The sequence below is a fragment of the Scyliorhinus canicula genome, chromosome 9 (genome assembly GCF_902713615.1).
Source record: "Scyliorhinus canicula chromosome 9, sScyCan1.1, whole genome shotgun sequence".
Taxonomy (NCBI): Eukaryota; Metazoa; Chordata; class Chondrichthyes; order Carcharhiniformes; family Scyliorhinidae; genus Scyliorhinus; species Scyliorhinus canicula.
The window spans coordinates 181,314,673-181,342,117 of record NC_052154.1 but is presented as its reverse complement, the minus strand read 5'-3'; the positions used below and the strand labels follow the sequence as shown (position 1 = coordinate 181,342,117).

General features: G+C 41.8%; 1 protein-coding gene across 1 annotated transcript in view; it reads right to left on the bottom strand.

Annotated features, from left to right (window-relative positions):
- Positions 1–204: 204 nt before the first annotated feature.
- api5 (apoptosis inhibitor 5) overlaps positions 205–27,445 on the bottom strand; it is a 49,191-nt gene continuing 21,950 nt past the window's right edge. Inside the window, exons 5-14 of the mRNA XM_038808274.1 lie at positions 26,056–26,207; positions 21,611–21,817; positions 18,291–18,395; positions 16,049–16,138; positions 15,274–15,455; positions 11,452–11,545; positions 10,261–10,317; positions 9,835–9,911; positions 4,217–4,350; positions 205–3,641 (exon numbers count right to left, since the gene is read on the bottom strand). Of these exons, the coding sequence (XP_038664202.1) occupies positions 3,562–3,641; positions 4,217–4,350; positions 9,835–9,911; positions 10,261–10,317; positions 11,452–11,545; positions 15,274–15,455; positions 16,049–16,138; positions 18,291–18,395; positions 21,611–21,817; positions 26,056–26,207 (1,178 nt within the window). The 3' untranslated portion in view covers positions 205–3,561. The remainder of the gene's footprint in view (positions 3,642–4,216; positions 4,351–9,834; positions 9,912–10,260; positions 10,318–11,451; positions 11,546–15,273; positions 15,456–16,048; positions 16,139–18,290; positions 18,396–21,610; positions 21,818–26,055; positions 26,208–27,445) is intronic.

Sequence of the window (27,445 nt, the reverse complement as noted above, 5' to 3'; positions counted from 1 at the left end):
CTGTAAGCAAGTTTAAGAGACGCTGCACGTTATATGGGGATAGATGCCAGTTCGTAAGAAAAATGAGAGCAATTTTTGACTTGTATTTGTCTTAAAGGCGGTTTACAGTATATTCCTGGTCTACCTTGACATTTCCTCACGATTTCTTATTCCATAATTTGCCAGCCGACGATATTTCCAAATGAGCGGAAGTAATGAAAGTAGAAGGGGGAAAACAAAAACATTTAATGCAAGGCAACAAAATAAGTAGGAATGAGACACATACTAATTCCTGATGAGATGTACAGTCAATATATTTTGGGAAACAACAAAGGGAACCATTTGTTCTTCAATGTTTTTGATACAGGTCCAAATATGCACTCCCACCTTTTGATAACACATCTTGACACACCTATCCTTATGATTGGAAAAGAATTGCCCTCCCCACGTACAATGTGCACAATTTGAAACCCGACAGCTGGTACGCAGATGAACATCTGATTTTGTCACTCATCTAGTGTCAGTGTCTAAATTTTGATTGAATATTTCACTATTGAGCAACAATTTGTTAGGAACCTACACTAAATATTACATTTCCTGGATATGCCAGATTACAAATTCCTGTCACTCACCATCCAAGGTGATCTCAATACTCTTGCATATTTTTAAAAAACGGTTTATCAATGCAACCAGATCAAAAATAATAAGCCTATAAAAATACTTAAATCTTTTCAATAGTTGTTTCAGTTAAATTCTTGAAGACCTGATAAGGTTGACAAGGTAGTTTATATCTTTCATCAGTTTACTAATTGATTATAGGTGCACAATACAAAAATACTCAGCATGCACCATTACTGTACAAAACATTTTATTCCAAAAGGATGGTGCAACGCTTACATTTCCTTCCACTGAAAGAAAATGAGGCGGTGGACAATTAACCTTGTTGCATTTCTAAACAGAAGCTGCAATGACATTGATAAAGTAGCCAATTACTACAAAAAGCCTTCTCTCGATATACAAGGAGAGCCCTATAAAAAGGCCACATGCAGTTACAGCTTTTCTAAATAAAATTTGAACAGCATGTTTCACCTACAGCCTAGAAATAGCATGTATTACAACTTCCAACTTCTGAGTTTGCATTTATTTAATCCAAGTGTTGAAATGAAACCTTTCTGTGCAATAAGACAACTTGAACCTTTCACATGTTGCTGAAAATGGTCTGGCACTGTTATATTGCAAGCCAAAGGCTAAATAAAGAAAGAAAAAGGTTCCACTGCATAATTTACAAAAGGAAAATCATCTTTCCCCTCAAATACCTTCTTTATAGGTACTCCATTAAGTAGCTTCCACACAAAAAAAAGTTGTACACTGACTGGATTTTAGAAAATGAATACGAAAATATTATTCATGCAGATATCCAGATAAAGTATTCATTCACCTCCCAACAGCAAGCTTCCAAAATACAGCTTATATTCCACAAGTCTGCACTATGGTAAATTTAAAATCCCGGTAATTAAGCAACAATAGTTAAAGGGCTGTGCATTACTCATATTCACTGGCAACTGGTACTGAAGAATCAACATACATATATTTGGACGTTACTTCAGGATCATTTGTTTTACTACTTCGATTTTCGTTCATTGTCAAATTCCGACATTAACATTTTAACGTTTCCACTGTGGCCTTCCACATCACAATGCGCACAGAAAAAGGAACTTTGCCAAATTTCTACGTTGCTGTTTCACCAATCCACGATAGCAATTGCCTCAAATTGACAGTTTTTGCCCCAGTTTAGATATGGCGCATTTAATGCTGGACTCACCATAACACAAATGGAAGTTTCACAGCAGGTTTTCTGCAAGATCATGATACAGTGACACATGACAACTTGCAGTTTATTTGCTATCATACTGGTGTTTGTGGTATCCCTGTTTCGATAACTGGAACCATTAAAAATGTATAGCAATTCCCACAAGCTAAAACTAATCCAGAACTGAAGTGGGATATTGTTACTTCATGCATTTGAAGGCTACAGTGGAAATACATTAGTAAGGCAGAATCAGCCTACTGCTGGATGGAGGTTTCTTTGCAAGACTGCAATTAAACAGCATATAATTTGTTTTAGATAGATTTAGTATTCAGCCCAACAGCGCATACGATCTTCATGCTCAATTTAAAATGTAGATAATGATCAGCGAAAACATTAACACATGAACGTTGCTAATTATTGGGGCAGAGGGATAAAAGAACTGAGGAATTAGCAGGGCATAGCTCAGAAAACTTACCTCATGACTGTCGACTTCCGACATCAAAATGAAGCCCATTGTCCAATGCAGTGGCACAATGAGGTAATATTTGATATCACAAGATTATTGGCCATGCAGATAGGCAATGAAGTGGGGGTCAAAGCACAAATGCAGACAAAGCTTTGGAATCAAGCAAATCATTTTTTTTTAACTACAAGTACTCTTTTGAATACAGTACTTCAGTACTATAGCACAGTTAATCGACACAGATCATAAAAATGCAACAGGTTACATAAATACTGCACAGCACTAAGAAATTTTATCACAGCTTTATGTCCAACAATAGGGATAGTGCCATTAATTTGCTGAAGGACACATGTTGAACTGAGGTTGGGTTTCATCTGCCTAACTTCAGAAAGGAGGGAAGCCTGACCCCCCCCAACCCCCTCCGAGTCTCAGACTGCACATTCATACACCACTACCTAAGTGTATTTCTAGCCACAATTTCCACACAATTAAATCCACCAATCTCAATTGGGTAGCTGTGCACCACTGGGAAATGGCAAAATATCATCCAGTGAGTGAAATGGAGAGAAAAAGATTGTTAGTAATAAGTTGCCATTTCTTGAAGGACATTGCTACTATCCAGTCTAGGCACCTATTGAAGGGAATTAAAATGTCACGCATTTTAATAAGGGAAGTATGAAACCCAAAACGTGGGCAAGTGCCAGTGCTGCAAGAATCTCCTCATGAACAGTGATGATACTTCTTCTAGTGGCACGTTTTTGTTTGAAATAATGCAACTGGCATTAGGGGAACCCAGAGTGCCTCGAAACTTGACATACTGGCCGTAGATCACAAAAGGACGAGTTTTAAATGTTGTCCCGAATGCAAGTTTTACGTCACATTTGTGGGAAACAGTCAGTTGGTTAATGTGTATCAAATGGGAGCTGCTCACAAACCTGACAGTATTCTAATTTTACCATGGTGCTTTGCGAAGATGGATTTTGGAATGTCAATTGCTGCGCGCTTCGTTTTGAAAATTTCTCCCAGCCTACAATTATTATAAAATGTCGGAACAGCAGTATAAAACAAAGAAAAGGAAATAAAAAGCACATTTTGGAACAAGAGTGTGGGTTTGGAAAACAGCTTCACATTCCCACATATAAACATAGGTTGAAATGTACAAAGGTATCTTCTAGAAATTAGGTTTGCTTAAATACAGAATTCTCCGTTGAAGGCTCCTAGCAGTTCCTGCAGGTGCTCTGTAACGATCCCAAGATTATAATACACAGCAACTACTGCACAATGGACAATGGTGAAGGAGCCTTTAGGTTTAATAGAGGCGCCCCCTGCTACGATTTCCTCGTCCGCCCCAACCTCGACCTCTGCCTCCACGGAAACCTCCTCGTTGTTCTATAAAGAAAAAAATATATGCTGAATGTGTTTTCTTGCATAGCATAATCGTAATTTTAAGGACGTTGTTAAGGTATGGAAATTGCTGATAATACTGAATTATGCAGGCATCTACTTGCAATACAAGTTTAAAATTCCACACTATAAAACTTGGCTGTGCAATCAAAGATTTCACTATCCAGTCTATGAAGCACTTTCTTTTCCAAATGAAACAGCTGTGGTAATCAAAACACAAAACATCAACAGTGTGTTACTCCCTGCTCCTTCCTCTCTTCCCAAGTTATTTTTGCCCTTTAGTTGGGACATGAATCAAGTGAGGATATACAACTCAAACCCAAACACTTTGACCCAGTTACCAAGTGGTGGGTGAGCATGAGGCAGTGATGTCTTCCCCTGCCACAATGATGGAACAGTTAATAGTCTTGTGGAGGGAATTTTCTTCACAGCACCACTGCTAAATTGAGAAACTTGGCTTACAAACAAACCTGTATTCCGCCATCGGTGCTATTCACCCTATTACATCACCATAGCAAAACTAAACTGCCAGGATTTCCAATTTGTTTTACATAGCTTACCATATGCGAAGTTACCAAGATTACTGCTGTATTTGCCACTGGGTGGATTGTAAATCTGCCTGGTATCCCGTTTTTGTGCTGGAGATTGTTTCTTGGGAGGGGATGAAGTGTTTTCCTCAGCCATGCGCTTTTGCCTATTGACATCAAATAGATTAATTAACCTTGAAGTATCTATTAACTAAAGTTACTCAACTACATAAATATATGAGGTTAAGGCAGAAATTACGAAGTGCTTTATTATCACAGTCACAGGTCTTAACTTTTGGGTTACCTGCAGCTGTAGGGAAATTCATGCTCTTATCAACTCATATTGTGCAATTCAAAACACATTAATAAAGCTACACAAAAGAATATTGTTGACCTTATTCTAATAACACTAACTTAAACTAATACAATTCTATTATAAAGATTTCATGCATAAGCTCGTGTCAATGGAGTGTCACATTTCAAAGTGAATGCAGGGTACAGAGTAGTGGTTGGTTGATGGAACTACTTTTAACATGCTGCCTCCTTCACATCAGAAATTAGGGCGCAATCCAACAGCCATTCTGCGCTTGAAAAGCAGCTCGCCACGGCGCAGTGTGGCTAATAGAAGTCAGGAGGTGCAGCTCCCGGGATAGATCCTGCTCGCAATACCTCGCTAGATCCAAAGCAATCTCGCAAGACGCTGCAATGTGAATCTCGTCTGTTGTGGGCGGGATTACCTTTTGGCAAATCTGCATACTAGAATGAGACAGCTGGTCTCACTCTAATGTGCAGATTCCCGATGCACCAGAGGCTTTGGGATTCATCCACTTCACCTCGGGAACCTCAGGCGAGTGCCATTCATCATTGGTCCCCACAAATGGGGACCAGATGGAACAGCACTCGTGGGGGTCTCCCAGGGGTTCGGAGGCCCCCCCAGCTGCATACCCTTTGGGCATGGCATCCTGGCATTGCTGGGGCCACCTTGGCTGTGCCACCTAGGTTCCAGCCTGGCACTGCCAAGGTGCAAAGCTGCATTTTCTGCACATGTTATTGGGCCAGGGACACTACCATAGTGCATTTGGGGAGGGGGGAGGGGGGAGGGGGGAGGGGGGGGGGGGGGGTCATGGGCCGCTTCAGGGGCTCCCCAGTATACTAAACGGGGCTACGTGTGGCATCAGCTGTGCACCCTTCGCTGCGGCCCCTTATACAAGTGAGTGCTGGGAAAAATGTGGCTAAACATGTTCTCTATGGGACTTTATTCCCAGTTAGTTGATTTGCGCCCTAAATGTAGAGCAAATGAAAATCACTTCCATTTAGTAGGCAATGAATGTCGGAAAAGCTGCCACCAAAGCACAGTGTTACTCTTCCACCAACATTGTAATCTGGTACTAATATGTACTACACATTCTCATTTGAAGAAAAATGATAAAAGTAACATTCCTCAAACAAATTACACAATGCTGAAACAGAATGATTGCAAACCTGTTCAAAACTAATTGCAAAGTTACAAAAGTCTGCAACTGGTTGGGTCCTAAAGGACATTGCTGCTAGATTGGGACTGCGGCAGGTGGTGAGGGAACCAACAGGAGGTAAAAATGTGAACTCATCCTCACCAATCTGCCTGCCGCAGATGCACCTGTCCATGATAATATCGGTAAGAGTGACTGCCACACAGTCCTTGTGGAGGTAATGCCTGGTATTCATATTGAGGATACCATCCATTGTGCTGAGTGTCACTACCGCCGTAATAAATGGGATAGACTTCAAACAGATCCAGCAATTCAAGGCTGGACACCAGCTGTGGGCCATCAGCAGCAGCAAAATTGTATTCGATCACAATCCGGAACCTCATGGCTCAGCATATCCCCCACTCTTCCATTACCGCCAAGCCAGAGGATGAACCCTCATTCAATGAAGAGTGCAGGAGGGCATGCCGGGAGCAACACCAGGTATACCGAAAGATGAGGTGTCAACCTGGTAAAGCTGCAACACAGGACTACTTGTACGCCAAACAACACAAGCAGCAAATAATAGACAGAGCGAAGCAATTCCTCAACTATCGGATCAGATCCAAGCTCTGCAGTCCTGACACAGCCAGTTGCGAATGGTGGTGGACAATTAAACAACTCACTGTAGGAGGAGCCTGAATGATGGGGGAGCCCAGCACATACGTGTAAAAGACATAGCTGAGGCATTTGCAACAATCTTCAGCTAGAAGTGTCAAGTGGGGTGATCCATCTTGGCCTTCTGTGGAGTCCCCAGTATCACAGATGTCAGTCTTCAGCCAATTCGATTCACTCCATGTGATATCAAGAAAACCTAAAAGCATTGGATACTGGAGAGGCTTTGGGCCCTGGCAATATTCTGCCAACAGTACTGAAGACTCATGCGCTAGAAGTTGCAGCGCTACTAACAAAGGTTTTCCAGTCCAGCTACGACATGGCATCTGTCCAGCAATGTGGAAAATTGCCCAGGTATGTCCTGTGCACAACAAGAAACAAGAAAATCCAACAGAGCCAATTACCGCCCCACCAGTCTATACTCGTTATTCAGCAAAGTGATGGAAGGGGTCATCAACAGTGCTATCAAGCTGCACTTCCTCAGCAATAACCTGCTCACTGACACTCAGTTTAGGTACGGCCAAGGTCACTCAGCTTCTGATCTCACTGCAGTCTCGGTTCAAACATAGACAAAAGAGCTTTACTCCAGAGGTGAGAGGAGTGATTGCCCTTGACATCATGACCACATTTAACAAAGTACATCAAGGAGCCCAAGCAAAACTGGAGTCAATGGGAATCAGGGAGAAAACTCTCTGCTGGCAGTCATAGCTGGCACAAAGGCAGGTGGTTGTGGTGATCGGAGATCAATGGTCTCAGCTCGAGGACATCACTGCAAGAGTTCCTCAGGGTAGTGTCCAAGGCCCAACCATCTCCAGCTGCTTCATCAATGACATTCCTTCCATCATAAGGTCAGAAGGGAAAACGTTCGCTGATGTCTGTACAAGGTTCAGCACTATCCAGATACTGAAGCATGCCATGTCCAAATGCAGCAAGACCTGGACAAATTCAGGTTTGGGCTGACAAGTAATATTCGTACCACATAAGCCAAGCAATGACCATTTCCAACAAGAGAGGGTCTAACCATCACAACTGACATTCAATGGTATTTCCATCACTGATTCCCCCGCTTTCTATCCTGGGGGGGGGGGTTATCTTTGATCAGAAACTGAACTGAACTAGCCATATAAATACTGTGGCTACAAGAGCAGGTCAAAGGTTGGGAATTCTCCAGCAAGTAACTCACCTCCTAACTCCCCAAAGCCTGGCCACTAGTCAGGAATATGATAGAATACTCCCCACTTGCTTGGAAGACTGCAGCTCCAACAACACTCAAGAAGCTCGACACCATCAAGGATAAAGCAGCGTGCTTGGTTCCTTCCACAATCACTCCCTCCACCACTGATTAACAGATGCAGCAATGTGCACCATCCACAAGATGCACTGGAACCACAAAGGTTCATTAGACAGCTTCTTCCAAACGACATAGCTAACATTTGGAAGGACAAGGGCAGCAGATACATGAGACCACCACCTGGAAGCGCCCCTCCAAGTCACTTACAATCTTGACTTGGAAATATATTGCCATTCCTTTACTGTCGCCGAGTCAAAATCCTGGAATTCTTTCCCTAACAGCACTTGTTGGTGCAACCTCAGGAGCTGTAGTGGTTCAAGAAGGCAGCTCATCACCATCCTCTCAATGGCAGTCAGGGATGGGTAATAAATGTTGGCCTTGTCAGTGACGCTCACATGCCGTAAATGAATAGAAAAACACAAATTTGCCAGCACAAGGTCTCCTTTTTTGGAGGCTGGGCCTTGAATCCATTGCTGTTGCCATAGTTCATGCATAAGAATCGCAATAACTGAGGCAGGGGCTTTTTGGGGAGAAGGGAGAACACAAAGCTTAGGAGGAGTAGGCCATTCCTCCAAACCTGCACATCTGTAGACTGTGGGAGGAAACCGGAGCACACGGAGGAAACACGCACACCTGGGGAGAAAATGCAAACTCCACACAGAGAAAGTCGGAATTGAACCCGGGTCCCTGGCACTGTGAGGCAGCCGTGCTAACCACTGCGCCACCGTGCCGCACTCTTGTCTCCGAGTCAGAAAGTTGTGGGTTCAAGTTCCACTCCATGACTTGTGCACAAAATTCAAGGCTGACACTGGTGCACTGGTGATGTATGTTGCGCTGTTGGAAGTGCCGTCTTTCAAATGAGATATTAAACCAAGGCTGCAACCGCTTTCTCGGAAGGACATAAATTATCCCATGTTTAAAGAGGGAGGGAAGTTGTCCCAGGTGTTCCGGCCCAGATATCTCACCCAGTTGACATCACAATGACAGATTAATTGGTCACTTTTTCATTGATGTTTGTGGAAGCTTGCTGTGTGTTTCATTGTTTTCTGCAACGGTGACTACACTTCAAAAGTACTTCAAAGGTTGGGACATCTTGAGGGCATGAAAGACGTTATATAAATGCAAATTTTTATTTCCATTTTGCAGTGAAGATGAAAACAGTGGTCATATTTAGGATGCACCAGGCATGGTCAGCATCTAGGAATTTCACATCAGTTCCTAACTTCCCATGAGCCTGCTCAAAGGGGATAAAATTAAACACAGATTTGGGTTATCCAGTACTTTTCTTCCCATAAGCTCTCCGCACTCAGATCTTTAGTTTTCTTGCTAATTAACTATTAAGACTTTCCAGTTCTAAGGTAAACGATATAAAACCACATAAAAACGGAAATTCTGAAGCCTGTGTCTGTGCTGAAAATCGGTCAAATGACAAATTAAAAAGGTTTGAAAACAAGTTTAAAATTCCCACCAGCTGGCCATAACAGGAAATCCACAAAATCACATGAGCTCCAATTTCCATAGTTGACTTATCCCACTTTTAACACATTGACTTTTTATTCAAAACAATAGATACTAAAAACTCATTGCTGTGAGCAACAAAAGCATAAATTTACTTCATATTGCACCATAAAAACTTTATTCCCTATCCTTTGATTGATCTTTCAAAAACAACTCCGTGTCTTCAACCAAGTGTGAAAACGAGAATCAGAAAATTTTGACAATCAGTGGCTGCAGTTGACTCATTGCACCTGGGTTGGCTGACTCCATTTGTTCTGCTCCTTTCCTCAAATTCTTTGAAACTGTAGTTTTCCCACAAGTTCTAACATCTCCCTTTGTACCTTTGGTAATAATGTATGCCTTTAGTTGCCAATGAGTCAACCAGCGGAAAGAACCTGCCCCTATTAAATTCTAACACCTGCGTTACCTGCTCATACCCTCTGTCCTCCAAAACAAATCTCTTCTCCCCACAGCAAAACTCTGCTGTGCTCTCCCCATGGTGCCCTAGAGACTACTTAACCATTGATTTATCATTTATCACTTAGATCCCATTTATATAATATAGAATCCCACATGTTAATATCAATAACTACGGTAACTCATTCCAGTTATTGGGATCAGGCCTCAGCAGCAATGTGATTTTTTTTCTCAATCTTGAGCTATTGTCGCAATTTTTTCGCTTTAGCTCATCAGTGAAAAATGAAAACGGCCTACAATATTAGAAGATATAATGATAACCTTACCCTCCTTCAACCTTCTGTACGGGCTTCCAAGAAAGGGTGACTGTGCTTTTATAAGAGGGAGGATTGTGGAACAGATCCTAACCAACAAAAATAAATTTGCAGGTTATAAAATGCCGTTTTCGGTCCAGGTTACAGCACCCAAGTCTCTGTCATAACTTATCTGGCTAACTGTACAAAGGTATATGTTTTAAGGTATTAAGTAACAGTGCTTAAAGATCTCCATCTATACTAGACAGGCATTCGTACATGCCAGTCCAATACTGTAGCTTCGCTGCTTAATTTTGATACTTATTGGAATTGCACAATACAACATTTTAAACAGTTCCAAGTTTTGTAGCTAACTACGATAGCATATAGCTTTAGCTGCACAGAATTCCAAAATAACAAATAGTTGCCCTTTGTGCAATAAATACTGAAAATGATTACCTTGATGAGAACATTAATGTTATTGGTTATCTTCAATGCAACAACTTTAATTTTGTTCTGTGGGAAAAGAAACAGCACCAAGTGTAAAATAAAAATTTTCATTGGATATATATTACAAAATATTTGGCTGAAAACGTCACAATTCTGCCAAGAAACACTTTTCTAGTGACTCTACTGTTAAATTATCCAAGCCAGGGTTTCCCAAACTGGACAGGGGTCCAGTTAAAAGGAAAACTCCTTCCAGGTTGACCAATCGGCGGTGATTATTTCATTTTGTTGGCTACTGTAAGGCGCACTAGTCAGCCTATCAGCAGTCAATGAACTGAGAAGCAGGTCTCAGATTAGACGAGCTGGTGATACTTTAATATAAACTCAGGTAAGTGGGAGGCTGGGGCTGAGGGGCGTAAGCTACGGGGTCCAGAATGAGAGCGAGAGATGGGGCGAGCGGACGAGAGGCAAGTGGGCAATGAGTGGGTGCGAGGGTGGTGAGTGGGTGTGTCTGTCAGAAATGTATATCTAGCTCTCTAGCAGTAGCCTGGGTGACACGGTAGCACAGTGGTTAGCACTGCTACTTCACAGCGACAGGGTCTCAGGTTCGATTCCCGGCTTGGGTCACTGCCTGTGTGGAGTCTGCACATTCTCCCCGTGTCTGCGTGGGTTTGCCCCGGGTGTTCCGCTTTCCTCTCACAATTCACAAAAGACGTGCTTTTAGGTAATTTGGACATTCTGAATTCTCCCTCAGTGTACCTGAACAGCCGCCGGAATGTGGCGACTCGGGGCTTTTCATGATAACTTAATTGCAGTGTTAATGTAAGCCTACAATAAAGATTATTAGTCCCAGTTTTAAATAAATTTGTGCACAATTGATCAGCATCACTCCTCCCGTCAAAAATGACAAAAAGGTAAGACTTGGAAGTATTTGTTCTGCAACAGATCATTTTAATTATAATAAACATATAACTATAAAACACAGAAACATCTTTTAAGTTTGGTTTTGTATGTTTGTACCTGTTGTGCAATAATGGTCATTTTTTGTGTTTTAATTCTTCAATATAATAACAAAGTTTCAATCTGTACTCTTGGGATGTCAAAAGGGCCCCGTCGATGGAAAAGCTTGGGAAACCCTACTCTAAGCTGATCCCAGCTCTCTCATTATTTAAGTCTGAAAGAGCAATATACTGGAATACATACCTCATCTGTTTTCAAAGCTTCACCTGTTTTTCCTTGTAGAGCAAGGCGTAGTTGTCTGATGTAAACTTGCAAACCTCTTGCAAAATACTGCAATCTGAACATAAAAATCACACACTTTAAATCTGAGGTTTGTGGGAGATGATTCTTTCTGATCTGATGATCCAGATAATTCTTTTAGCTATCAGATCAAAATTTAAACCGAGCTTTTCTGCCTTAACGAAGTGGACTGCAAATGACTTACATTGCAGAATGGGCATGTGACCATCAACAGAGACTACATTTTGGTGTGGAAAGTTGGGAAGTCATATATTATTTCTAAATGGGAATACAACTCATTACCATTTACAACACAGCTCGAAAGGCTACAACAAAAGCAAACTGAGTACCAGGGTTTATTGAGAGGGATACAACTGAGAAGTAGAGAAGTTATGCTAAACCTGCATTAAACCTTGGTTAGGCTCCACTTGGACCAAGTACACTGGTCACCGTATTAAAAAGTGCATAGAGCTGGTGGAGATGTTGTAAAAGAGATTGACAAGGATGATATTAAAGACGTAAGGCTGTACCTATCAGGAGAGAATGAAGAGACTGAGACTCTTTCCCCTTAACAAACGATGGCTGAGGATTGACCTCAGTGGCTTTAAAATTATGAAACGCTTTGATAGAATAGCAAAACAAAGAGTTTGCTTTCACTTATGCGGGAGAACTTAAATGTAGTCCATCAATACCAAAAGCAACACAAAAAAATCAAATAGGAAATTCAGCAAATCTTTTACCCTCAGTGTGATGAGGATGGGCAGCTCTCTCCCTCATGGAGAGGTCGAGGTGAACAACAGAGATACATTTGAGGGGAGGCTAGATAAACATATGCAGGAGATGGGAATAGAGGCAAGTTACATAAGGAAAGTCAAGAGAAGGCTCAAGTGGAACATAAACACTGGTACAGACTGGTTGCTCTGAACGGTCTGTTTCCTGCCTGTATATTCTATGATGTGGAGATGCCGGCGTTGGACTGGGGTGAGCACAGTAAGAAGTCTTACAACACCAGGTTAAAGTCCAACAGGTTTGTTTCAAACACGAGCTTTCGGAGCACGGCTCCTTCTTCAGGTGAATGGAAAGGCTTGTTCCAGAAATGTTTATATAGACACAGTCAGAGATGCCCCGGAATGCGAGCACCTGCAGGCAATCAAATCATCAAAGATGCAGAGAGAGAGGTAACTCCAGGTTAAAGAGGTGTGAATTGTCCCAAGCCAGTTCAGTCGGTAGGCCTCTGCAAGTCCAGGCTTGTTCGTCCAGGCTACATTCGGCCCCCACCAACAAGCCTGGACTTGCAGAGGCCTACCGACTGAACTGGCTTGGGACAATTCACACCTCTTTAACCTGGAGTTACCTCTCTCTCTGCATCTTTGATGATTTGATTGCCTGCAGGTGCTCGCATTCCGGGGCATCTCTGACTGTGTCTATATAAACATTTCTGGAACAAGCCTTTCCATTCACCTGAAGAAGGAGCCGTGCTCCGAAAGCTCGTGTTTGAAACAAACCTGTTGGACTTTAACCTGGTGTTGTAAGACTTCTTACTGTATATTCTATGTAATTAGCTGCACCTTGCTGAACAGTTGCATGCCAAATAAATTCAGGTAATAAGCCGATTTTGAGACAGCATGGCCCTGAACTACCTCAATCTATAAATGGTTCAATTGATACTAAACTGAAAATTTCCGACATGTTGCAAGGATGGCGGGTGTGGGATTACGGCAAAAATAGAAGACGCACAACTCTGTACAGTGAATTCTAAAACTGTTTTGACTAGAAATTGAATGATAGGCTGCCGGGCATGAAACATAATTTGCATTTATTAGCGTCTTTCATGTAGCGTTAGGATCCGGGATGAGAATCTGATTATTTGCAATTTGTAAAACTGTAAGGGTACTGCACCAGAGGAGTGATAACTCTGACCAATGGGTACCTTTTATAGTAAAACAAACTTTAAATTTAAACACAGAATTAACCATATTAATAACAGAGAAATGGTTTACAGTTATAACAGTTCTTAAGTGAAAGAACTGTAACTTACTTCCTAAACCTGCCACTATATTCCAATTAAGCAAACCAACATATACCACTCATGAATAAAGTTAACAGCCAGGTTTCTACTTGCTTTTCTCTGGGCAGAATTTTTAGAAAGACTACCTTTCAGCGCCAAAACTGAAACTCTTCTCGGATTAAAATGCTAGACAGAACTAACTTTTTCAAATAGAACTGGCTCCTCCCCAGAATTACATTACCTGCACTGAAAGCATATGGTATTCTGCCGTCTCCTCCCACAAGATGTCCCATGACTTAGCCAGGACCAAACACAATATCCCTCAAATCATCTACACACAACTTCCTTTAAATGTAACCAATGTTCCATTAACTAGCTAGCTGTAAACAAGTAAATGGTTCTCAAATCTATAAGCAGAAAACGTCATTTGCAAAATCTTCTGCACTGTAAATTCTATGAAATTAATGATTACCTCACTTTTATGACCACTTAATCATAGCTTTAGCAGTCATACTTTCTGTGGGCATCTTAACCCAGGTTTTAATAATATTACTGCAAAAAATATAAAATATGACAATTTCTTACATTCATCACAGTAGCAATCATCTCAAGGGGCTTCATGGACAGATGCAAGAAATATGGAAGCAAGGAACATGAAAGGAAGGGTGGATAAAAACATAATCAAACAGTTGGGTCTTGAAGTTTTTTTAAAAAACAAGTAGAGATTTAGAAAGGGAATTCCAAAAATGTATGACCAAAGCAACCAATGGTGGTGCAGATGGAGAGAATGGGCCAGAAGAAACTTCAGAGATCGTGTATCAAAGGCCACAAACTCAAGTTGAAGCATCAATTCCGGTGGGTGATGTGCCACTGCTACTTTGAATTCTACCAATCCGAATTCGTGGGGCTGGTCTGTTTTTGGATTGGAGATACCAAGCTTGCTGGTAGTTGTTATCGGTAGCCTGTCCTCTCTCTGGTTTGAAATTCCTACTGCTCTGCAGCACCATCGTCCCATGGCCCTGCTCACTTAATTTGCACGCTCCTGTCCCTCTCGCTAGACCTCAACACCCACATGATCACTCTGGAGCGTTCTCATTTTTGGAAAATGCAGAACCGACCTCACACCTCAGTCAACTGCCATTTAATTAACCGACCATCCCTGGAGCAGATCTTTCTGATTATAATCGTAGAATGATACAGCATATGAGAGCATCCAGCCTAATGTACATTCGCCAACTCTTTGGTAGAACTATCTAACAATTCCCACTCACCCCCCTTTCTCGATAGCCTGAAACTGTCCTCTTCAAGTATTTATACAATTTCATTTTGCAAGTTACTGTTGAAGCTGCCTCGAACATCCTGCAGAAGAAATACCTCCATATGCCATCTCTGGTCCTTTTGGTAACTGACTTAAGTCTGTGTCTTGTGGCTACTGGTCTTTGTGTCAGGTTTTCCTTATTTACTCCATCAAACCATTCATAATTTTGAAGTATCAAATTGCTTATTCTTATCTGCTCGAAGGAGAACAACCGCAGCTTCTCCAGTTTCTCTACATAGATAAATACAGTTATAATCACCAGCAATTATATCTATGCTTACCATCAGCTATCTGGAACTTGAACTACCTTCCTCATTAGATTTAAGAAAATGACTTTCAGTCAAATAAAAAAATGTCAAATGACTAGAGAAGAGGAACACTTTCAAGTTTGTTTACTAATACAGATTAGAAGAGAAACAGTTTTTAATAGAAGATTGTGAATGAGCAACATTCGTCCCACCTGATTTTGAAGTCCTTCAGTCGATCTGCATTGAGTTTTGCTGTGAGGAAATCAGGAAGCTTCTTTCCAAGTTGATGAAAGCCGAATAACAGACATTCAACATAACTAAACTGTAGTTTGGGCTCCTCATTGCTTGTGTTTTCACCATTTTCTGCTTCTTCCAGAGGCAATGGCATATACTCCTAAGTTGTTCAGAAATTCAAGATTAATTTTAAGACACAGCTTTTCATGTTATTGTTGATCAGCATTTGTAAGATTTGCACATAATTTGTAATTATTTGAAACAATGCAAAGTAAAAATTATGAAAAGAACAAATAATGTGATCTGCAAAATATGTTCGCATACTGCTGAAAAAAGGAACCAGGCTATTAAAGCTTCTTGTGTACTCATCAGGATTGCTTGCAAGAAATTACTAACGGTAGTGGGGGAACAACAATGTATACTGCATGAGATGAGTGCTAATTGCTTGGCAAGTAGACTTTGATTGTGGAGGCACTGCCATGGAGAATGTAGCATGGAACAGTTAGCTGCCTAACTTTGTTAAAATTTAAACTGGGCAGTTGGACCTCGATTGGTCAAGACGTTGCCCTGGGGAATGAAACAGGCAATGACTGTTCCATAAGTGTGTGTTTAGTTTAAAAAAGGCGCAATGTGTGGACATGTTTCCTCTGTCTGCAAAGGACAGGACCCTGTGTGTAGGAATATGTGCAGCTTCTGGCATGCATTAGTGAGGCATATTGCGATTATGTATTCCAGAGGAAGTTGCATGCTTACCAGCAATTTTTCAAATAACTGTTTCAAGTTACTTTCTAACTTTTCCATATCACCACAGAAAGGTGTCATTTCTCCCAGCAACTTTAAAACCTGCAAAGTTAAAATACAGAGCTTTCAAACACTATTAAAAACATTTCAACGTGCTAACACTGAAGCACAGTTAAATAATCATAGCTGCAAGGGGTTTTGTAGTAGACTAGCTTTGAAACTAATCTGTGAATTTAGGTCAACATTTTGAGGAACTATATCCAAAGATCTTCTTGGATGCACTCTAAAAGAAAGCGGTGATAAATCGTACATGTTCACCATTGCCCAGTAGTTCTCAAATCAGGAATTTTCAGCGAGGCTGACACTTAGCTCACAAGAGACAGAATCCTAAAAAAGCTTGATATTTTCACTGTGCACCACTGGTACCAATGAAATTTCCAAATGTTGCTTCATTAAAAAAATTGCATTTTTATCTCAACTACTACTCAAATTAAGGCACCCAGGGTTTAAGGGGTCAATTTGGAATCCGTACCTTAATCAAACAATGATGCAACTGGAAAATCACATTGATTTAAAAGCAATTAAACGAATACAGGAATTCCCCATTTTAAGTGGTAGCTATGTGCCTGACACCATAACTTCAATTGAAACTTCTTATACTGAAGCACGTTTTCCCAATGATGGGTATTCAATATCAGGAGATGCATTGTCAGTCCAAGATATCCAGACCTAATATGATATTTAAAGATGACATGACCAAAGCACAAGGTAAATAAAACTTTGACATTCCCAGTGATGTGGTTAAAAAGAAACCTAAGGAGAACGCATTACAAAGTTCTAGGGGTGCACATCTTCAAAAATCTGTCCTGATCCACCCACGTCGACTCTACCACCAAGAAAGCACAATAGCGCCTATACTTCCTCAGGAAACTAAGGAAATTCGGCATGTCCACATTAACCCTTACCAACTTTTACAGATGCACCATAGAAAGCACCCTACCTGGCTGCATCACAGCCTGGTATGGCAACTGCTCAGCCCAGGACCGCAAGAAACATAAGAGAGTCATGAACACCACCCAGTCCATCACACGAACCTGCCTCCCATCCATTGACTCCATCTACGCTTCCCACTGCCTGGGGAAAGTGGGCAGCATAGTCAAAGACCCCTCCCACCCGGCTTACACACTCTTCTAACTTCTTCCATCGGGCCGGAGATACAGAAGTTTGGGAACACGCACGAACAGATTCAAGAACAGCTTCTTCCCCGCTGTTACCAGACTCCTAAATGACGCTCTTATGGACTGACCTCATTAACACAACACCCTGTATGCTTCATCCGATGCCCGTGCTTATGTAGTTACATTGTATACCTTGTGTTGCCCTATTATGTGTTTTCTTTTCTTCCCATGTACTTAATGATCGGTTGAGCGGCTCGCAGAAAAATACTTTTCACAGTACCTCGGTACACGTGACAATAAACAAATCCAATCCATTTGGTTCTTCCTGATTACTCTGAACTTAAGCTACAAATTACATTCCCAAAATATTTTCAGAGATTGATTTTCCCTGTACTTTCACGTTAATTTGCACCACCCCTTAAAATGACCAATTTGTGTATTAATTCCACCTCCCCCTTTGCATGTCCCGTTATTGGACATTTTCTCAGCTACGGCCCTCTTCTTCTTCCCAGCTGGTACCGGTGCAGACAGTAATTACAAACATTTCACACAGTTCCCAACTACTTCATAACAGGATAGGTACAACTTAAAACAAATACAAAGTAGGGTGGCACGGTGGTGCAGTGGTTAGCACTGCTGCCTCAGGGCACTGAGGATCCTGGTTCAATCCCAATTCCGGGACATTGGAAGTTGCATGTTCTCCCAGTGTCTGCATGGATCTTACCCCCACAACCAAACAAGACGTGCAGAATAGATGAATTGGCCATGCTAAATTGCCCCTTAATTGGAACAGTAAAGAATTGGATACTCTAAATTTATAAAGAGAATAAATACACGGTAGTATTTTTTTAACGACTTAGTAACAAAACTATTCTTTTGGGACTACTTAAAATAGGGAACGGCTGTACCTAACTGATTTTTACGTTGAATACGGAGGTAGCATATATAAAGACAATTTAGTCCTTAACAAATGTAACAAAAATTTGACAGGGAACCTTGTATTTTGATTGAACAAGTCAAATGATCAAAGCTACTTATTTTGCAAAAACAATAAATCAAGCTGCTCTACCCTTTACCTCCAATTGTATGTCAAGTCCTTCCACTGGACTAGTGAGGGAGCTTAGGTTAGGTAGCACTTGCTCGCAAAAGTAGGTGACAAACCTGGTTGAATGCACATTTTTCTGAAAAGTAAGCACAAGTAAAACTGAATGTACACAGCACAGGTAAAAATGATCACTTCTCGACAAATTTTTTCATCAGTCAAAAGTCCAACACCTGTAACTTCCTCAGAGTGGCAATCTGGTGGATTGATTCAGAAAGGCAGTTCCCACTGTTGTCCTTATTGCTTTCGTTTCACTCAAACTCTCTTCTCAGCATTCTGGCAAAACATCTGCCAGCCATAAATATTTGATCATCTTCTACATGTGTATGGGCAATACTCAGATTTGCCTCTCAAACACCAATCTTTAACTCCATAAGTGCCACTGTCTGGGTTTTTAGTCAACATTAGGTTGTGGATTAGCAAGAACCTTCTCCAATTAAGACCTGACCACATGTGTTCCTTTCAGTTTGAAAGAGATTTGGCATTATGGTCTGAAATCCATTGGCCCGACCTGGCTACTGCTCAGGCTAAAAATTCTTCAAGAATGTAACTAGTAGTTAATATGGGGGGACCACTGGCTGTGGTTTACTTGGACTTTCAGAAGGCTGTATTCTAAGTCCCCCATAGGTAAAGCGCATGGATTGGGGGTAGTGTATTGCAATGGATAGAACATTGGTTGGCAGACAAGAAACAAAGTGTATAAGGCAAAGTGTCTTTTTTCGAACGTCAGGCAGTGAACAGTGAGGTACTGCAAGGATCAGAACTCGGACCCCAGCTATTCACAATATATATTAATGATTTAGATTTTCAGATGACAAAAAGCTGGGTGGGAGTACTCAGAGATGCTTTAGTGTGATTTGGACATGCTGAGTGAGTGGGCAAATGCATGGCAGATGCAGTATAATGCTGTTAAATGTGAGGTTATCCACTTTGGTAGCAAAAACAAGGCGGCAGATTATTATCTGAATGGCTATAAATTGAGAGAGGAGAAAGTGCAACGAGACTTGGGTGTCCTTGTACTCCATTCACTGACGGTAAGCATGCAGGTGCAGCAGGCAATAAAAGTGGCTAATAATATGTTGCCCTTCAGAACGATTGGATTAGAGTACAGGAGCAAGGATTGGATTGGATTGGCTTTATTGTCACGTGAACAGAGGTACAGTGAAAAGTATTGTTCCCGTACAGTCCAGACAGATCATTCCATACATGAAAATTAAATAGGACATACATAAATACATAACGCAAATACATAGGCACAGGCATTGGGTGAAGTATGTGGAGTGCTGTACTACTCAGTAGAGAAGATGTGTGAAGAGATCAGATCAGTCCATAAGGGAGTCATTCAGGAGTCTGGTAACAGCGGGGAAGAAGCTGTTTTTGAACTTGTTTGTGCGTGTTCTCATACTTTTGTATCTCCTGCCCGATGGAAGAAGTTGGAAGAGTGAATAAACCGGGTGTGATGGGTCTTTGATTATGCTGCACGCTTTCCCAAGGAAGCGGGACGAGTAGACAAGAGTCCATGGATGGGAGGTGGGTTTGCGTGATGGACTGGGCTGGGCTCATGACTCTGAAGTTTCTTACGGTCTTCGGCCGAGCAGTTGCCTTACCCAGCTGTGATGCAGTCAGATAGGCTTATTTCTATGGTGCATCTGTTAAAATTGGTAAGAGTCAATGTGGACATGTCGAATTTCCTTAGTTTCCTGAGGACGTATAGGCGCTGTTGTGCTTTCTTGGCCGTAGCGTCAATGTGGGTGGACCAGGACAGATTGTTGGTGATGTGCACACCTAGGAATTTGAAGCTGTCAACTATCTCCACCTCAGCACCATTGATTCAGACAGGGGCGTGTACGATACTTTGCTTCCTAAAGTCAATGACCAGCTCTTTAGTTTTGCTGATATTGAGGGAGAGACTTTTGTCGTTACACCACTCCACTCGGTTCTCTATCTGAAATATGGCGTGCCGTTTTGGTCTCCTTATCTGAGGAAGGACGTTCTTGCTATAGAGGGAGTGCAGCGTTAGTTTACTACACTAATTCCTGGGATTACATGACTGACAAATGAGGAGAGGTTGAATCGGTTAGGATTATTTTCACTGGATTTCAGAAGAATGAAGGGGAATCTCATAGACACGTATAAAATTCTAGTAGGACGAGATAGGGTAGATGCAGGAAGGATGTTCCCGATGGTAGGGGAATCCAGAACCAGGGGGTCACAGTCTCGGGATACGGGGTAGACCATTTTGGAATGAGATGAGGAGAAATCTCTTCACTCAGAGTGGCGAGCCTGTGGAATTCGCTACCACAGATAGTAGTTGAGACCAAAACATTATATATTTTCACGAAGAAATTAGATATAGCTCTTGGGTCGAAAAGGATAAAAGGATATGGGAGAGGGAAGAAAGAGTGGGACCATGCTATTGAGTTGGATGATGAGCCATTACCATAAGACCATACCGTAAGACATAGGAGCAGAATTAAGCCATTCGTCCCATCACGTCTGCTCTGCCATTCAATCATGGCTGATATTTTTCTCATCCCCATTCTTCTGCCTTTTCTCCATATCCCCTGATCCCCTTATCAATCAAGAACCTATCTATCTCTGTTGAAAGAAACTCAGTGATAACGAATGGCAGAGCAGGCTCGAATGGCCAACACCTGCTCCTATTTTCTATGTAAACCTAGCATTTCCCATTGTTGAACTTCAAACCCCCCCAAATACCAAGTCCATCACCCCCCCACTTGGCTCCCCCCAATTCCATAGTAGGTTCCAAACTCATTCCTATTACAGTTCATCCCTATCCTGTTCAATGCTCCTTTCGACAACCTGGCCTCTCCCTACTTGAATGTCTGGCTTATCAAATAAGCCCTAAAGGTATGTATACTCTAAAGTAAATCCGACATTTCACAATCATCCTCAATATCCTGAGCACTTCAAGAGCAGTATGAAATATTCTAATTGACATTTTAAAGCAGCTGATGAACACGATTAAACTTTAACTACTGAAGCATCAGGTCACATGGACCATGAATCAAATTATAAGATTATTAAAATCTACATTAGCTATACAAGGCCCATTTCTTTAAAAAAGAGAACGAAGGATCTGTCCACCTTCAAACAGCCATTCATTATCACGGAGTGACTTGAAGACAGAGACAGATAGGTAAAAATCCAACTGTGAATTTGCAGGCTTCTTCCAATTGCACGGCTAAGGGAGTGGTCACACTTCTGAGGGCAAGACAGTAATTAACTCGGGTTAGAAATAATGAAATACGTTGAAATAAAATTTAGCCATACCGAGAAAAGTGGAACTGCCTGTCTTGTGCACTGTAGTAGTCTGTCGACAGAATCGGGATCCGCAGGATTGAATACCTGCTCCAAATCTGCTTGTTCAGCAACCAACTCGACCAGTTGTTGCCGACCACTGACTGTCTGAAGGTTCTTCAGGCCAGACAGAATCTTCATGAACAATACAAACTCCTCTCCTGTCACATCATCCAGTACCTGAAATAAAAATAAATGCATATATATATATATATATGGAATAAATGCTGCTCATTACAAACTACATTTCTGTAGTAAAAACTTTGGGGGAGGGGCCAGACTGGTTCAAAATTGCAGATTTGAATTTTGATTTCCTAGGTTTGATCCGAGCCCTTTTTTGAGTTTTAAAAAAAATTTAGAGTAGCCAATTCATTTTTTCCAATTAAGGGGCAATTTAGCATGGCCAATCCACCTAGCGTTCACATCTTTGGGGTTGTGGGCGCGAAACCCACGCAAACACGGGGAGAATGTGCAAACTCCACACGGACAGTGACCCAGAGCTGGGATCGAACCTGGGACCTCAACGCCGTGAGGCAACAGGGCTAACCCACTGCGCCCTTTTTTGAGTTTTATATGGTCCAAATTAAAACTGAAAACCCAACAACTTGAATAAAGTTATTTTGCTTTTGTTTCTAAAGTAGTGAATCAACAAGCATACTTTGGTCTGATTTTCTTTCTGAGTGTTGGGTTTCAAAATCAAAGCTGCAGTAATTTGTAAAACATATAAGGTCAATACTAAACGTTTTCAGTATTCAACCACTTGGGCATTTTTGGTTTGAGCTAGCTGAACACCTTCGCACTGCAAGCTCACACAGTGCATATCAGGCTTGATGGAAGAAATGATCTTTCACTGCTCCATTTATACTAACAAAAAACAGAATGCTGCGATCCCGCTCCAAGTTGAGTTCTGCAAATGGGTACCGAAGTACACTCACTGCGTGGCAGTGGAATTTGCTGGTAGCATTTCTATTGTTGGAAAATAAAATGCTACCATTGATTCCTCCTAATATTAGAAACTTAAATATGCTCCGCATCACACCAATTGAGATTATACTGCATCTCAAGCTAAACTGAAGCAGCGGAATATAATTTATTTTGGGTCATCTCATGCCTTCTACAAAGTGCCAAGCTTGTTCAGTTAAGAGCTGGAAATTTTAAGACAAGAAATAGGAGCAGGATGCAGGCCATTCGGCCCATCATGCCGGCTCTATCATTCCATTAAATTATCATAAGACATAGGAGCAGAGTTAGGCCACTCGGCCCATCGAGTCTGCTCCGCCATTCAATCATGGCTGATCTGATTGTGGCTGTAACGCCACTTTCCTCCTTGTCGTCTATAACCCTCTCCACCCAGGTCAGTATATTATCCATGAAATTCAATAACTAGAATAAGCTACGAGTCAAGGTTACCGACCTGAAACATTAATTCAGTTTCTCCCTCGCCAGGTGCTGCCTGACCTGCTGAGTATTTCCAGTTCCAAGTTTATGTTTTACTTTCAGATTTCCAGCATTTTCCTTATTTTGCATTTGTATTTGCACAACTAGAATTCTGGGCTAGGAAATTTGCAGAATAGTTCCTGCTGCACTGTCATAGCTTTGCCAGAAGTGTGACAGAAAATCTGTTTACATGCACAAATAGGGGCTGGTTTAGCACAGGGCTAAATTGCTGGCTTTTAAAGCAGACCAAGGCAGGCCAGCAGCACAGTTCAATTCCCGTACCAGCCTCCCCAAACAGGCGCCAGAATGTGGCAACTAAAGGCTTTTCACAGTAAGTTCATTTGAAGCCTACTTGTAACAATAAGCGATTTTCATTTCATCTGGAGTTAAGGCTACAGTTAGGCAACAAAGTGGGATCAGATGAAAGGAATTTCCCAATCTTTGTGATCAGATCTCAGTGCAAATCTGACTCAACCATTACAATAGCTAATTTTTAGACAGCATTTTCCCCAAATACATCAGTTGGAAGAGCAAGAGGCAGTTGGACTCAAATGCACAAAATAGTGCTACCATTGTCAAATGTCTAAAGGAAAAACAAGCTATTTTTAAAATGGAAATTGGGAAAAAAAGATGATTGGCTGGGTGGGTGGAACTAGGGCTTTGATATGCTGATTAGCCGAGCAACACTGTCAACAAATGTCTAACCAGGGCAGCACGGTGGCACAGTGGTTAGCACAGCTGCCTCACAGCACCGAGGTCCCAGGTTCGATCCCAGCTCTGGGTCACTGTCCGTGTGGAGTTTGCACATTCTCCCCGTGTTTGCGTGGGTTTCGTTCCCACTACCCAAAAGATGCGCAGGGTAGGTGGATCGGCCATGCTAAATTGCCCCTTAATTGGAAAAAATTAATTGGGTTCTCTAAATTTATTTTGAAAAAACAAATGTCTACCAAGACAAGTTGGTAACAATGGGACATGGAGTGTTGTCAAAAGTTAAAATAGAAGTTGTAAACGTTGTAAAAGAGAAGATGGGGTGAATTTCACATTTACATTCTAAATTAAATGAAATGAAAATCGCTTATTGTCACGAGTAGGCTTCAATTAAGTTACTGTGAAAAGCCCCTAGTCACCACATTCCGGCGCCTGTACGGGGAGGCTGGTACAGGAATTGAACTGTGCTGCTGGCCTGCCTTGGTCTGCTTTAAAAGTCAGCGATTTAGCCCAGTGTGCTAAAGGTGAGCTCATGCAATAAAGGTCATTTAGGGAGACTTCTGAGATAGTTAGTTCAGATCAGGGAAAGTCAAAAGGAAAAACAATATATTGAGCTTTGACAAAGGGTCATCTGGACTCGAAACGTTAGCTCTTTTCATTGCTTACAGATACTGCCAGACCGGCTGAGATTTTCCAGCATTTTGTCTTTTGGGAACAAATATCAGGGCCAAGTTCGTGCTATGCAAGGGAGCTGTTTGAGACAGCAGCCCAAACAGCAGGAAGTTGCGTCCACTCCCAACAAAACAGGAGAAAGCCTGTTTTGAGAGGCCAATTGACTCTATCCCAAATCGGAAGCAACACTATAAGTAACTATTGATGGATTTTGCTTATGGTTTTAAAACCAGTGGGATATTGGTGGGGGAGGTTTAGCTCCAAGGCTAGGAAAATAGAGGGACTTGGAACTGGGTAATTTTAATCATATTGTGGACAGCCATTAATGTAGTTCAGTGCATTTTTAGTCTGTGTGTTCACATCTTTCCTCACATTATATCAAATTGCAAAATACAGTTAAAAGCAGTCATTCCAAAATTCCCTTCTGGGTTTTGGAATACCCTAATGTTTAACATCAGCTGTGCTCTTAACAGCTACAAGAGCAGGTCAGAGGCTAGGGATTCTGTAGTGAGCAAAACATATCATTAACAAGGCACAAAGCACATTAACAACACTCCCCACTGTGCTGGATGAGTGCAGCTCCAACAAGACTCAAGAGGCTCAACACCTATCCGGGACGAGACAGCCTGCTTCGTGGTGCCAACACGGGCAACCTCAAATATTCAACCCCCCCCTGCCCCCCCCAATCACTGATGCAAGAAGGCCAAGTCTGTCCCAGCTCCTAGATGACTCCAAGACTCCTTGAACAGCATCTTCTGCAGCAACTAACAAACTTTACCAGCTAAAAGCATAAGGACAGTGGATGCATGGGAATTGCCATAGTTCCCTAACATGGAAATACATTGCTACTCTTTCGTTGTGCTGGATCAAAATTCTGGAACTCCCGACTTAACAGCGGTGTGGGGGCACCTGCACCCAAACAGACTGCAGTAGTTGAAGAACATAACTCACTACCATTACCTTCTCGAGGGCAACAACATCCCGTGAAAGTAATTAGGTAGCACAAAATTTAAACAAATGTTGACTAGAACTCAAGCCAGTGGTTGCAGGTTGCAAACTAAATCAATTTGTTCATATTTTTTCATATTCAGCTCTCAATGTTCTGTACTATCTCCTCCCTTCATAACAATGCCTGTGCCTGGATCCATTAAATTCTAATTACACTATGCCTTCTATTGGAGCACGCAAGTGACTGACTTCAAAGTGTTGACTCTCTAAAGATGGAAGCTTGTAATTTTTAACACCAGATAATACAGCTCACAATTTAGCTCAATAATGTTGTTGAACAGCGATGCAAAAACAACAAGGGTATTTTCTTCAATCCAGGAGCACAAGCACAGTGGCTTCAACACACATTATTTTCTGGTATCTATTCTGTTGTAAAGTCAACAGCTGCATTATCCAAGTAACTTAACTTCAACCAGAACCTTAAAACCATTCAGAAATATTATACCCGTCTCGCTTTGGTCTTCTTTGAAGAGTGCTGTGGGATCTTTTCCATCCACCAGGGACGAATTACATACAGTACTTAAGCCAGTCTTTTAAATATAAAAAAGGTTAGAATTTTCCCAACGGCAATTTATAAATGCTACTTGATTTACCTTCTTAGACTCCACAAAGATGTATTCTTCTACCTCTTTGGTCATTACTTCCTCTGGTAGTACTTTCAGTTTTGTGGAAAGGAACTTAATGGCGCGTTCTCGCACAATGTCCTCCCCTTGTATTATTTGTGTGAAAAGACCGCCTAACGTTCCTTTTGGTAAAGAGGAAAATTAAGAATGAAACTATTTTAAACTTAGCATGCATATACAGAATCAAGATTTGCAGAAGAGGAAGAATGTTGGTCCATGATGACTACATGATTTAAAAGCACACTCACACACCTGGCATTTCAAAATGCACCTTCTCTACTTATCGGGCTTTTGCTAGGAGTACAATATTACACTTACAAGTCAACTTATGCCAACAGTCACAACTTGTTTCTGCCTAACTAAAGTGACTTATATTCTTTTTATTTTTTTAAATAAACAATTTTATTGAGGTAGTTTTTGGCTTTGGAAACAGTTACAGACATCAACAGAAAGAAAGCAAAAAAGGCAAAAATGTGCAAACATCCACATACATTCAATACTTCAATCGTAATATACTGCACAAGCCCGCTCCTCTCCCACCGGTACTACCCGCCATATTTTCCCTCCTACTCTACTCTAACCCCCCCACCCCCTGCTGACGCTCACTCTCCCGCAAAGAAGTCAATAAATGGTTGCCACCTCTGGGCGAACCCCTGTACAGATCCCCTCAAGGCAAACTTAATTTTTTCCATACCCAGGAAACTCGACATGTCTGCAAGCCACAACTCAGTCTTTGGGGGCTTTGAGTCCCTCCACGCCGATAGTATTCATCGCCGGGCTATCAGGGAAGCAAAGGCCAAAACATCGGCCTCTTTCTCCCCCGGGTCTTCCGAAACCCCAAAAATTGCCACCCCTGGACTCATCACCACCCTTGTTTTTAGCACCCGGGACATGATCCCCGCAAATCCCTCCCAGTACCCCCTCAGTTTAGGGTATGCCCAAAACATGTGAACGTGGTTCGCTGGTCCCAAAGAATTTGCTCATCCAAGCCACCGTCATATGGGCCCGGTGAACGACCTTAAATTGAATCAGCCCGAGCCTAGCACATGTCGCGGTCGAATTTACCCTACTCAGGGCCTCTGCCCACAGCCCGTCCTCCATTTCCCCGCCTAGCTCCTCCTCCCATTTAAGTTTCAGTTCCCCTGTCTGGGACCCTTCCTCCCTCATGAGCACCTTATAAATAACCGAGACTCTACCCTCCCCTTCTTCTCCCCTAGAGACTATTCTGTCTAGGATCCCCATTGGCGGGAGGCATGGGAAAGATGGGACCTGTCTACGAACAAAGTCCCGCAACTGTAGGTACCTAAAATAATTTCCCCTTACCAACCCAAATTTCTCCTCCAAGCTCCTCAAACTCGCA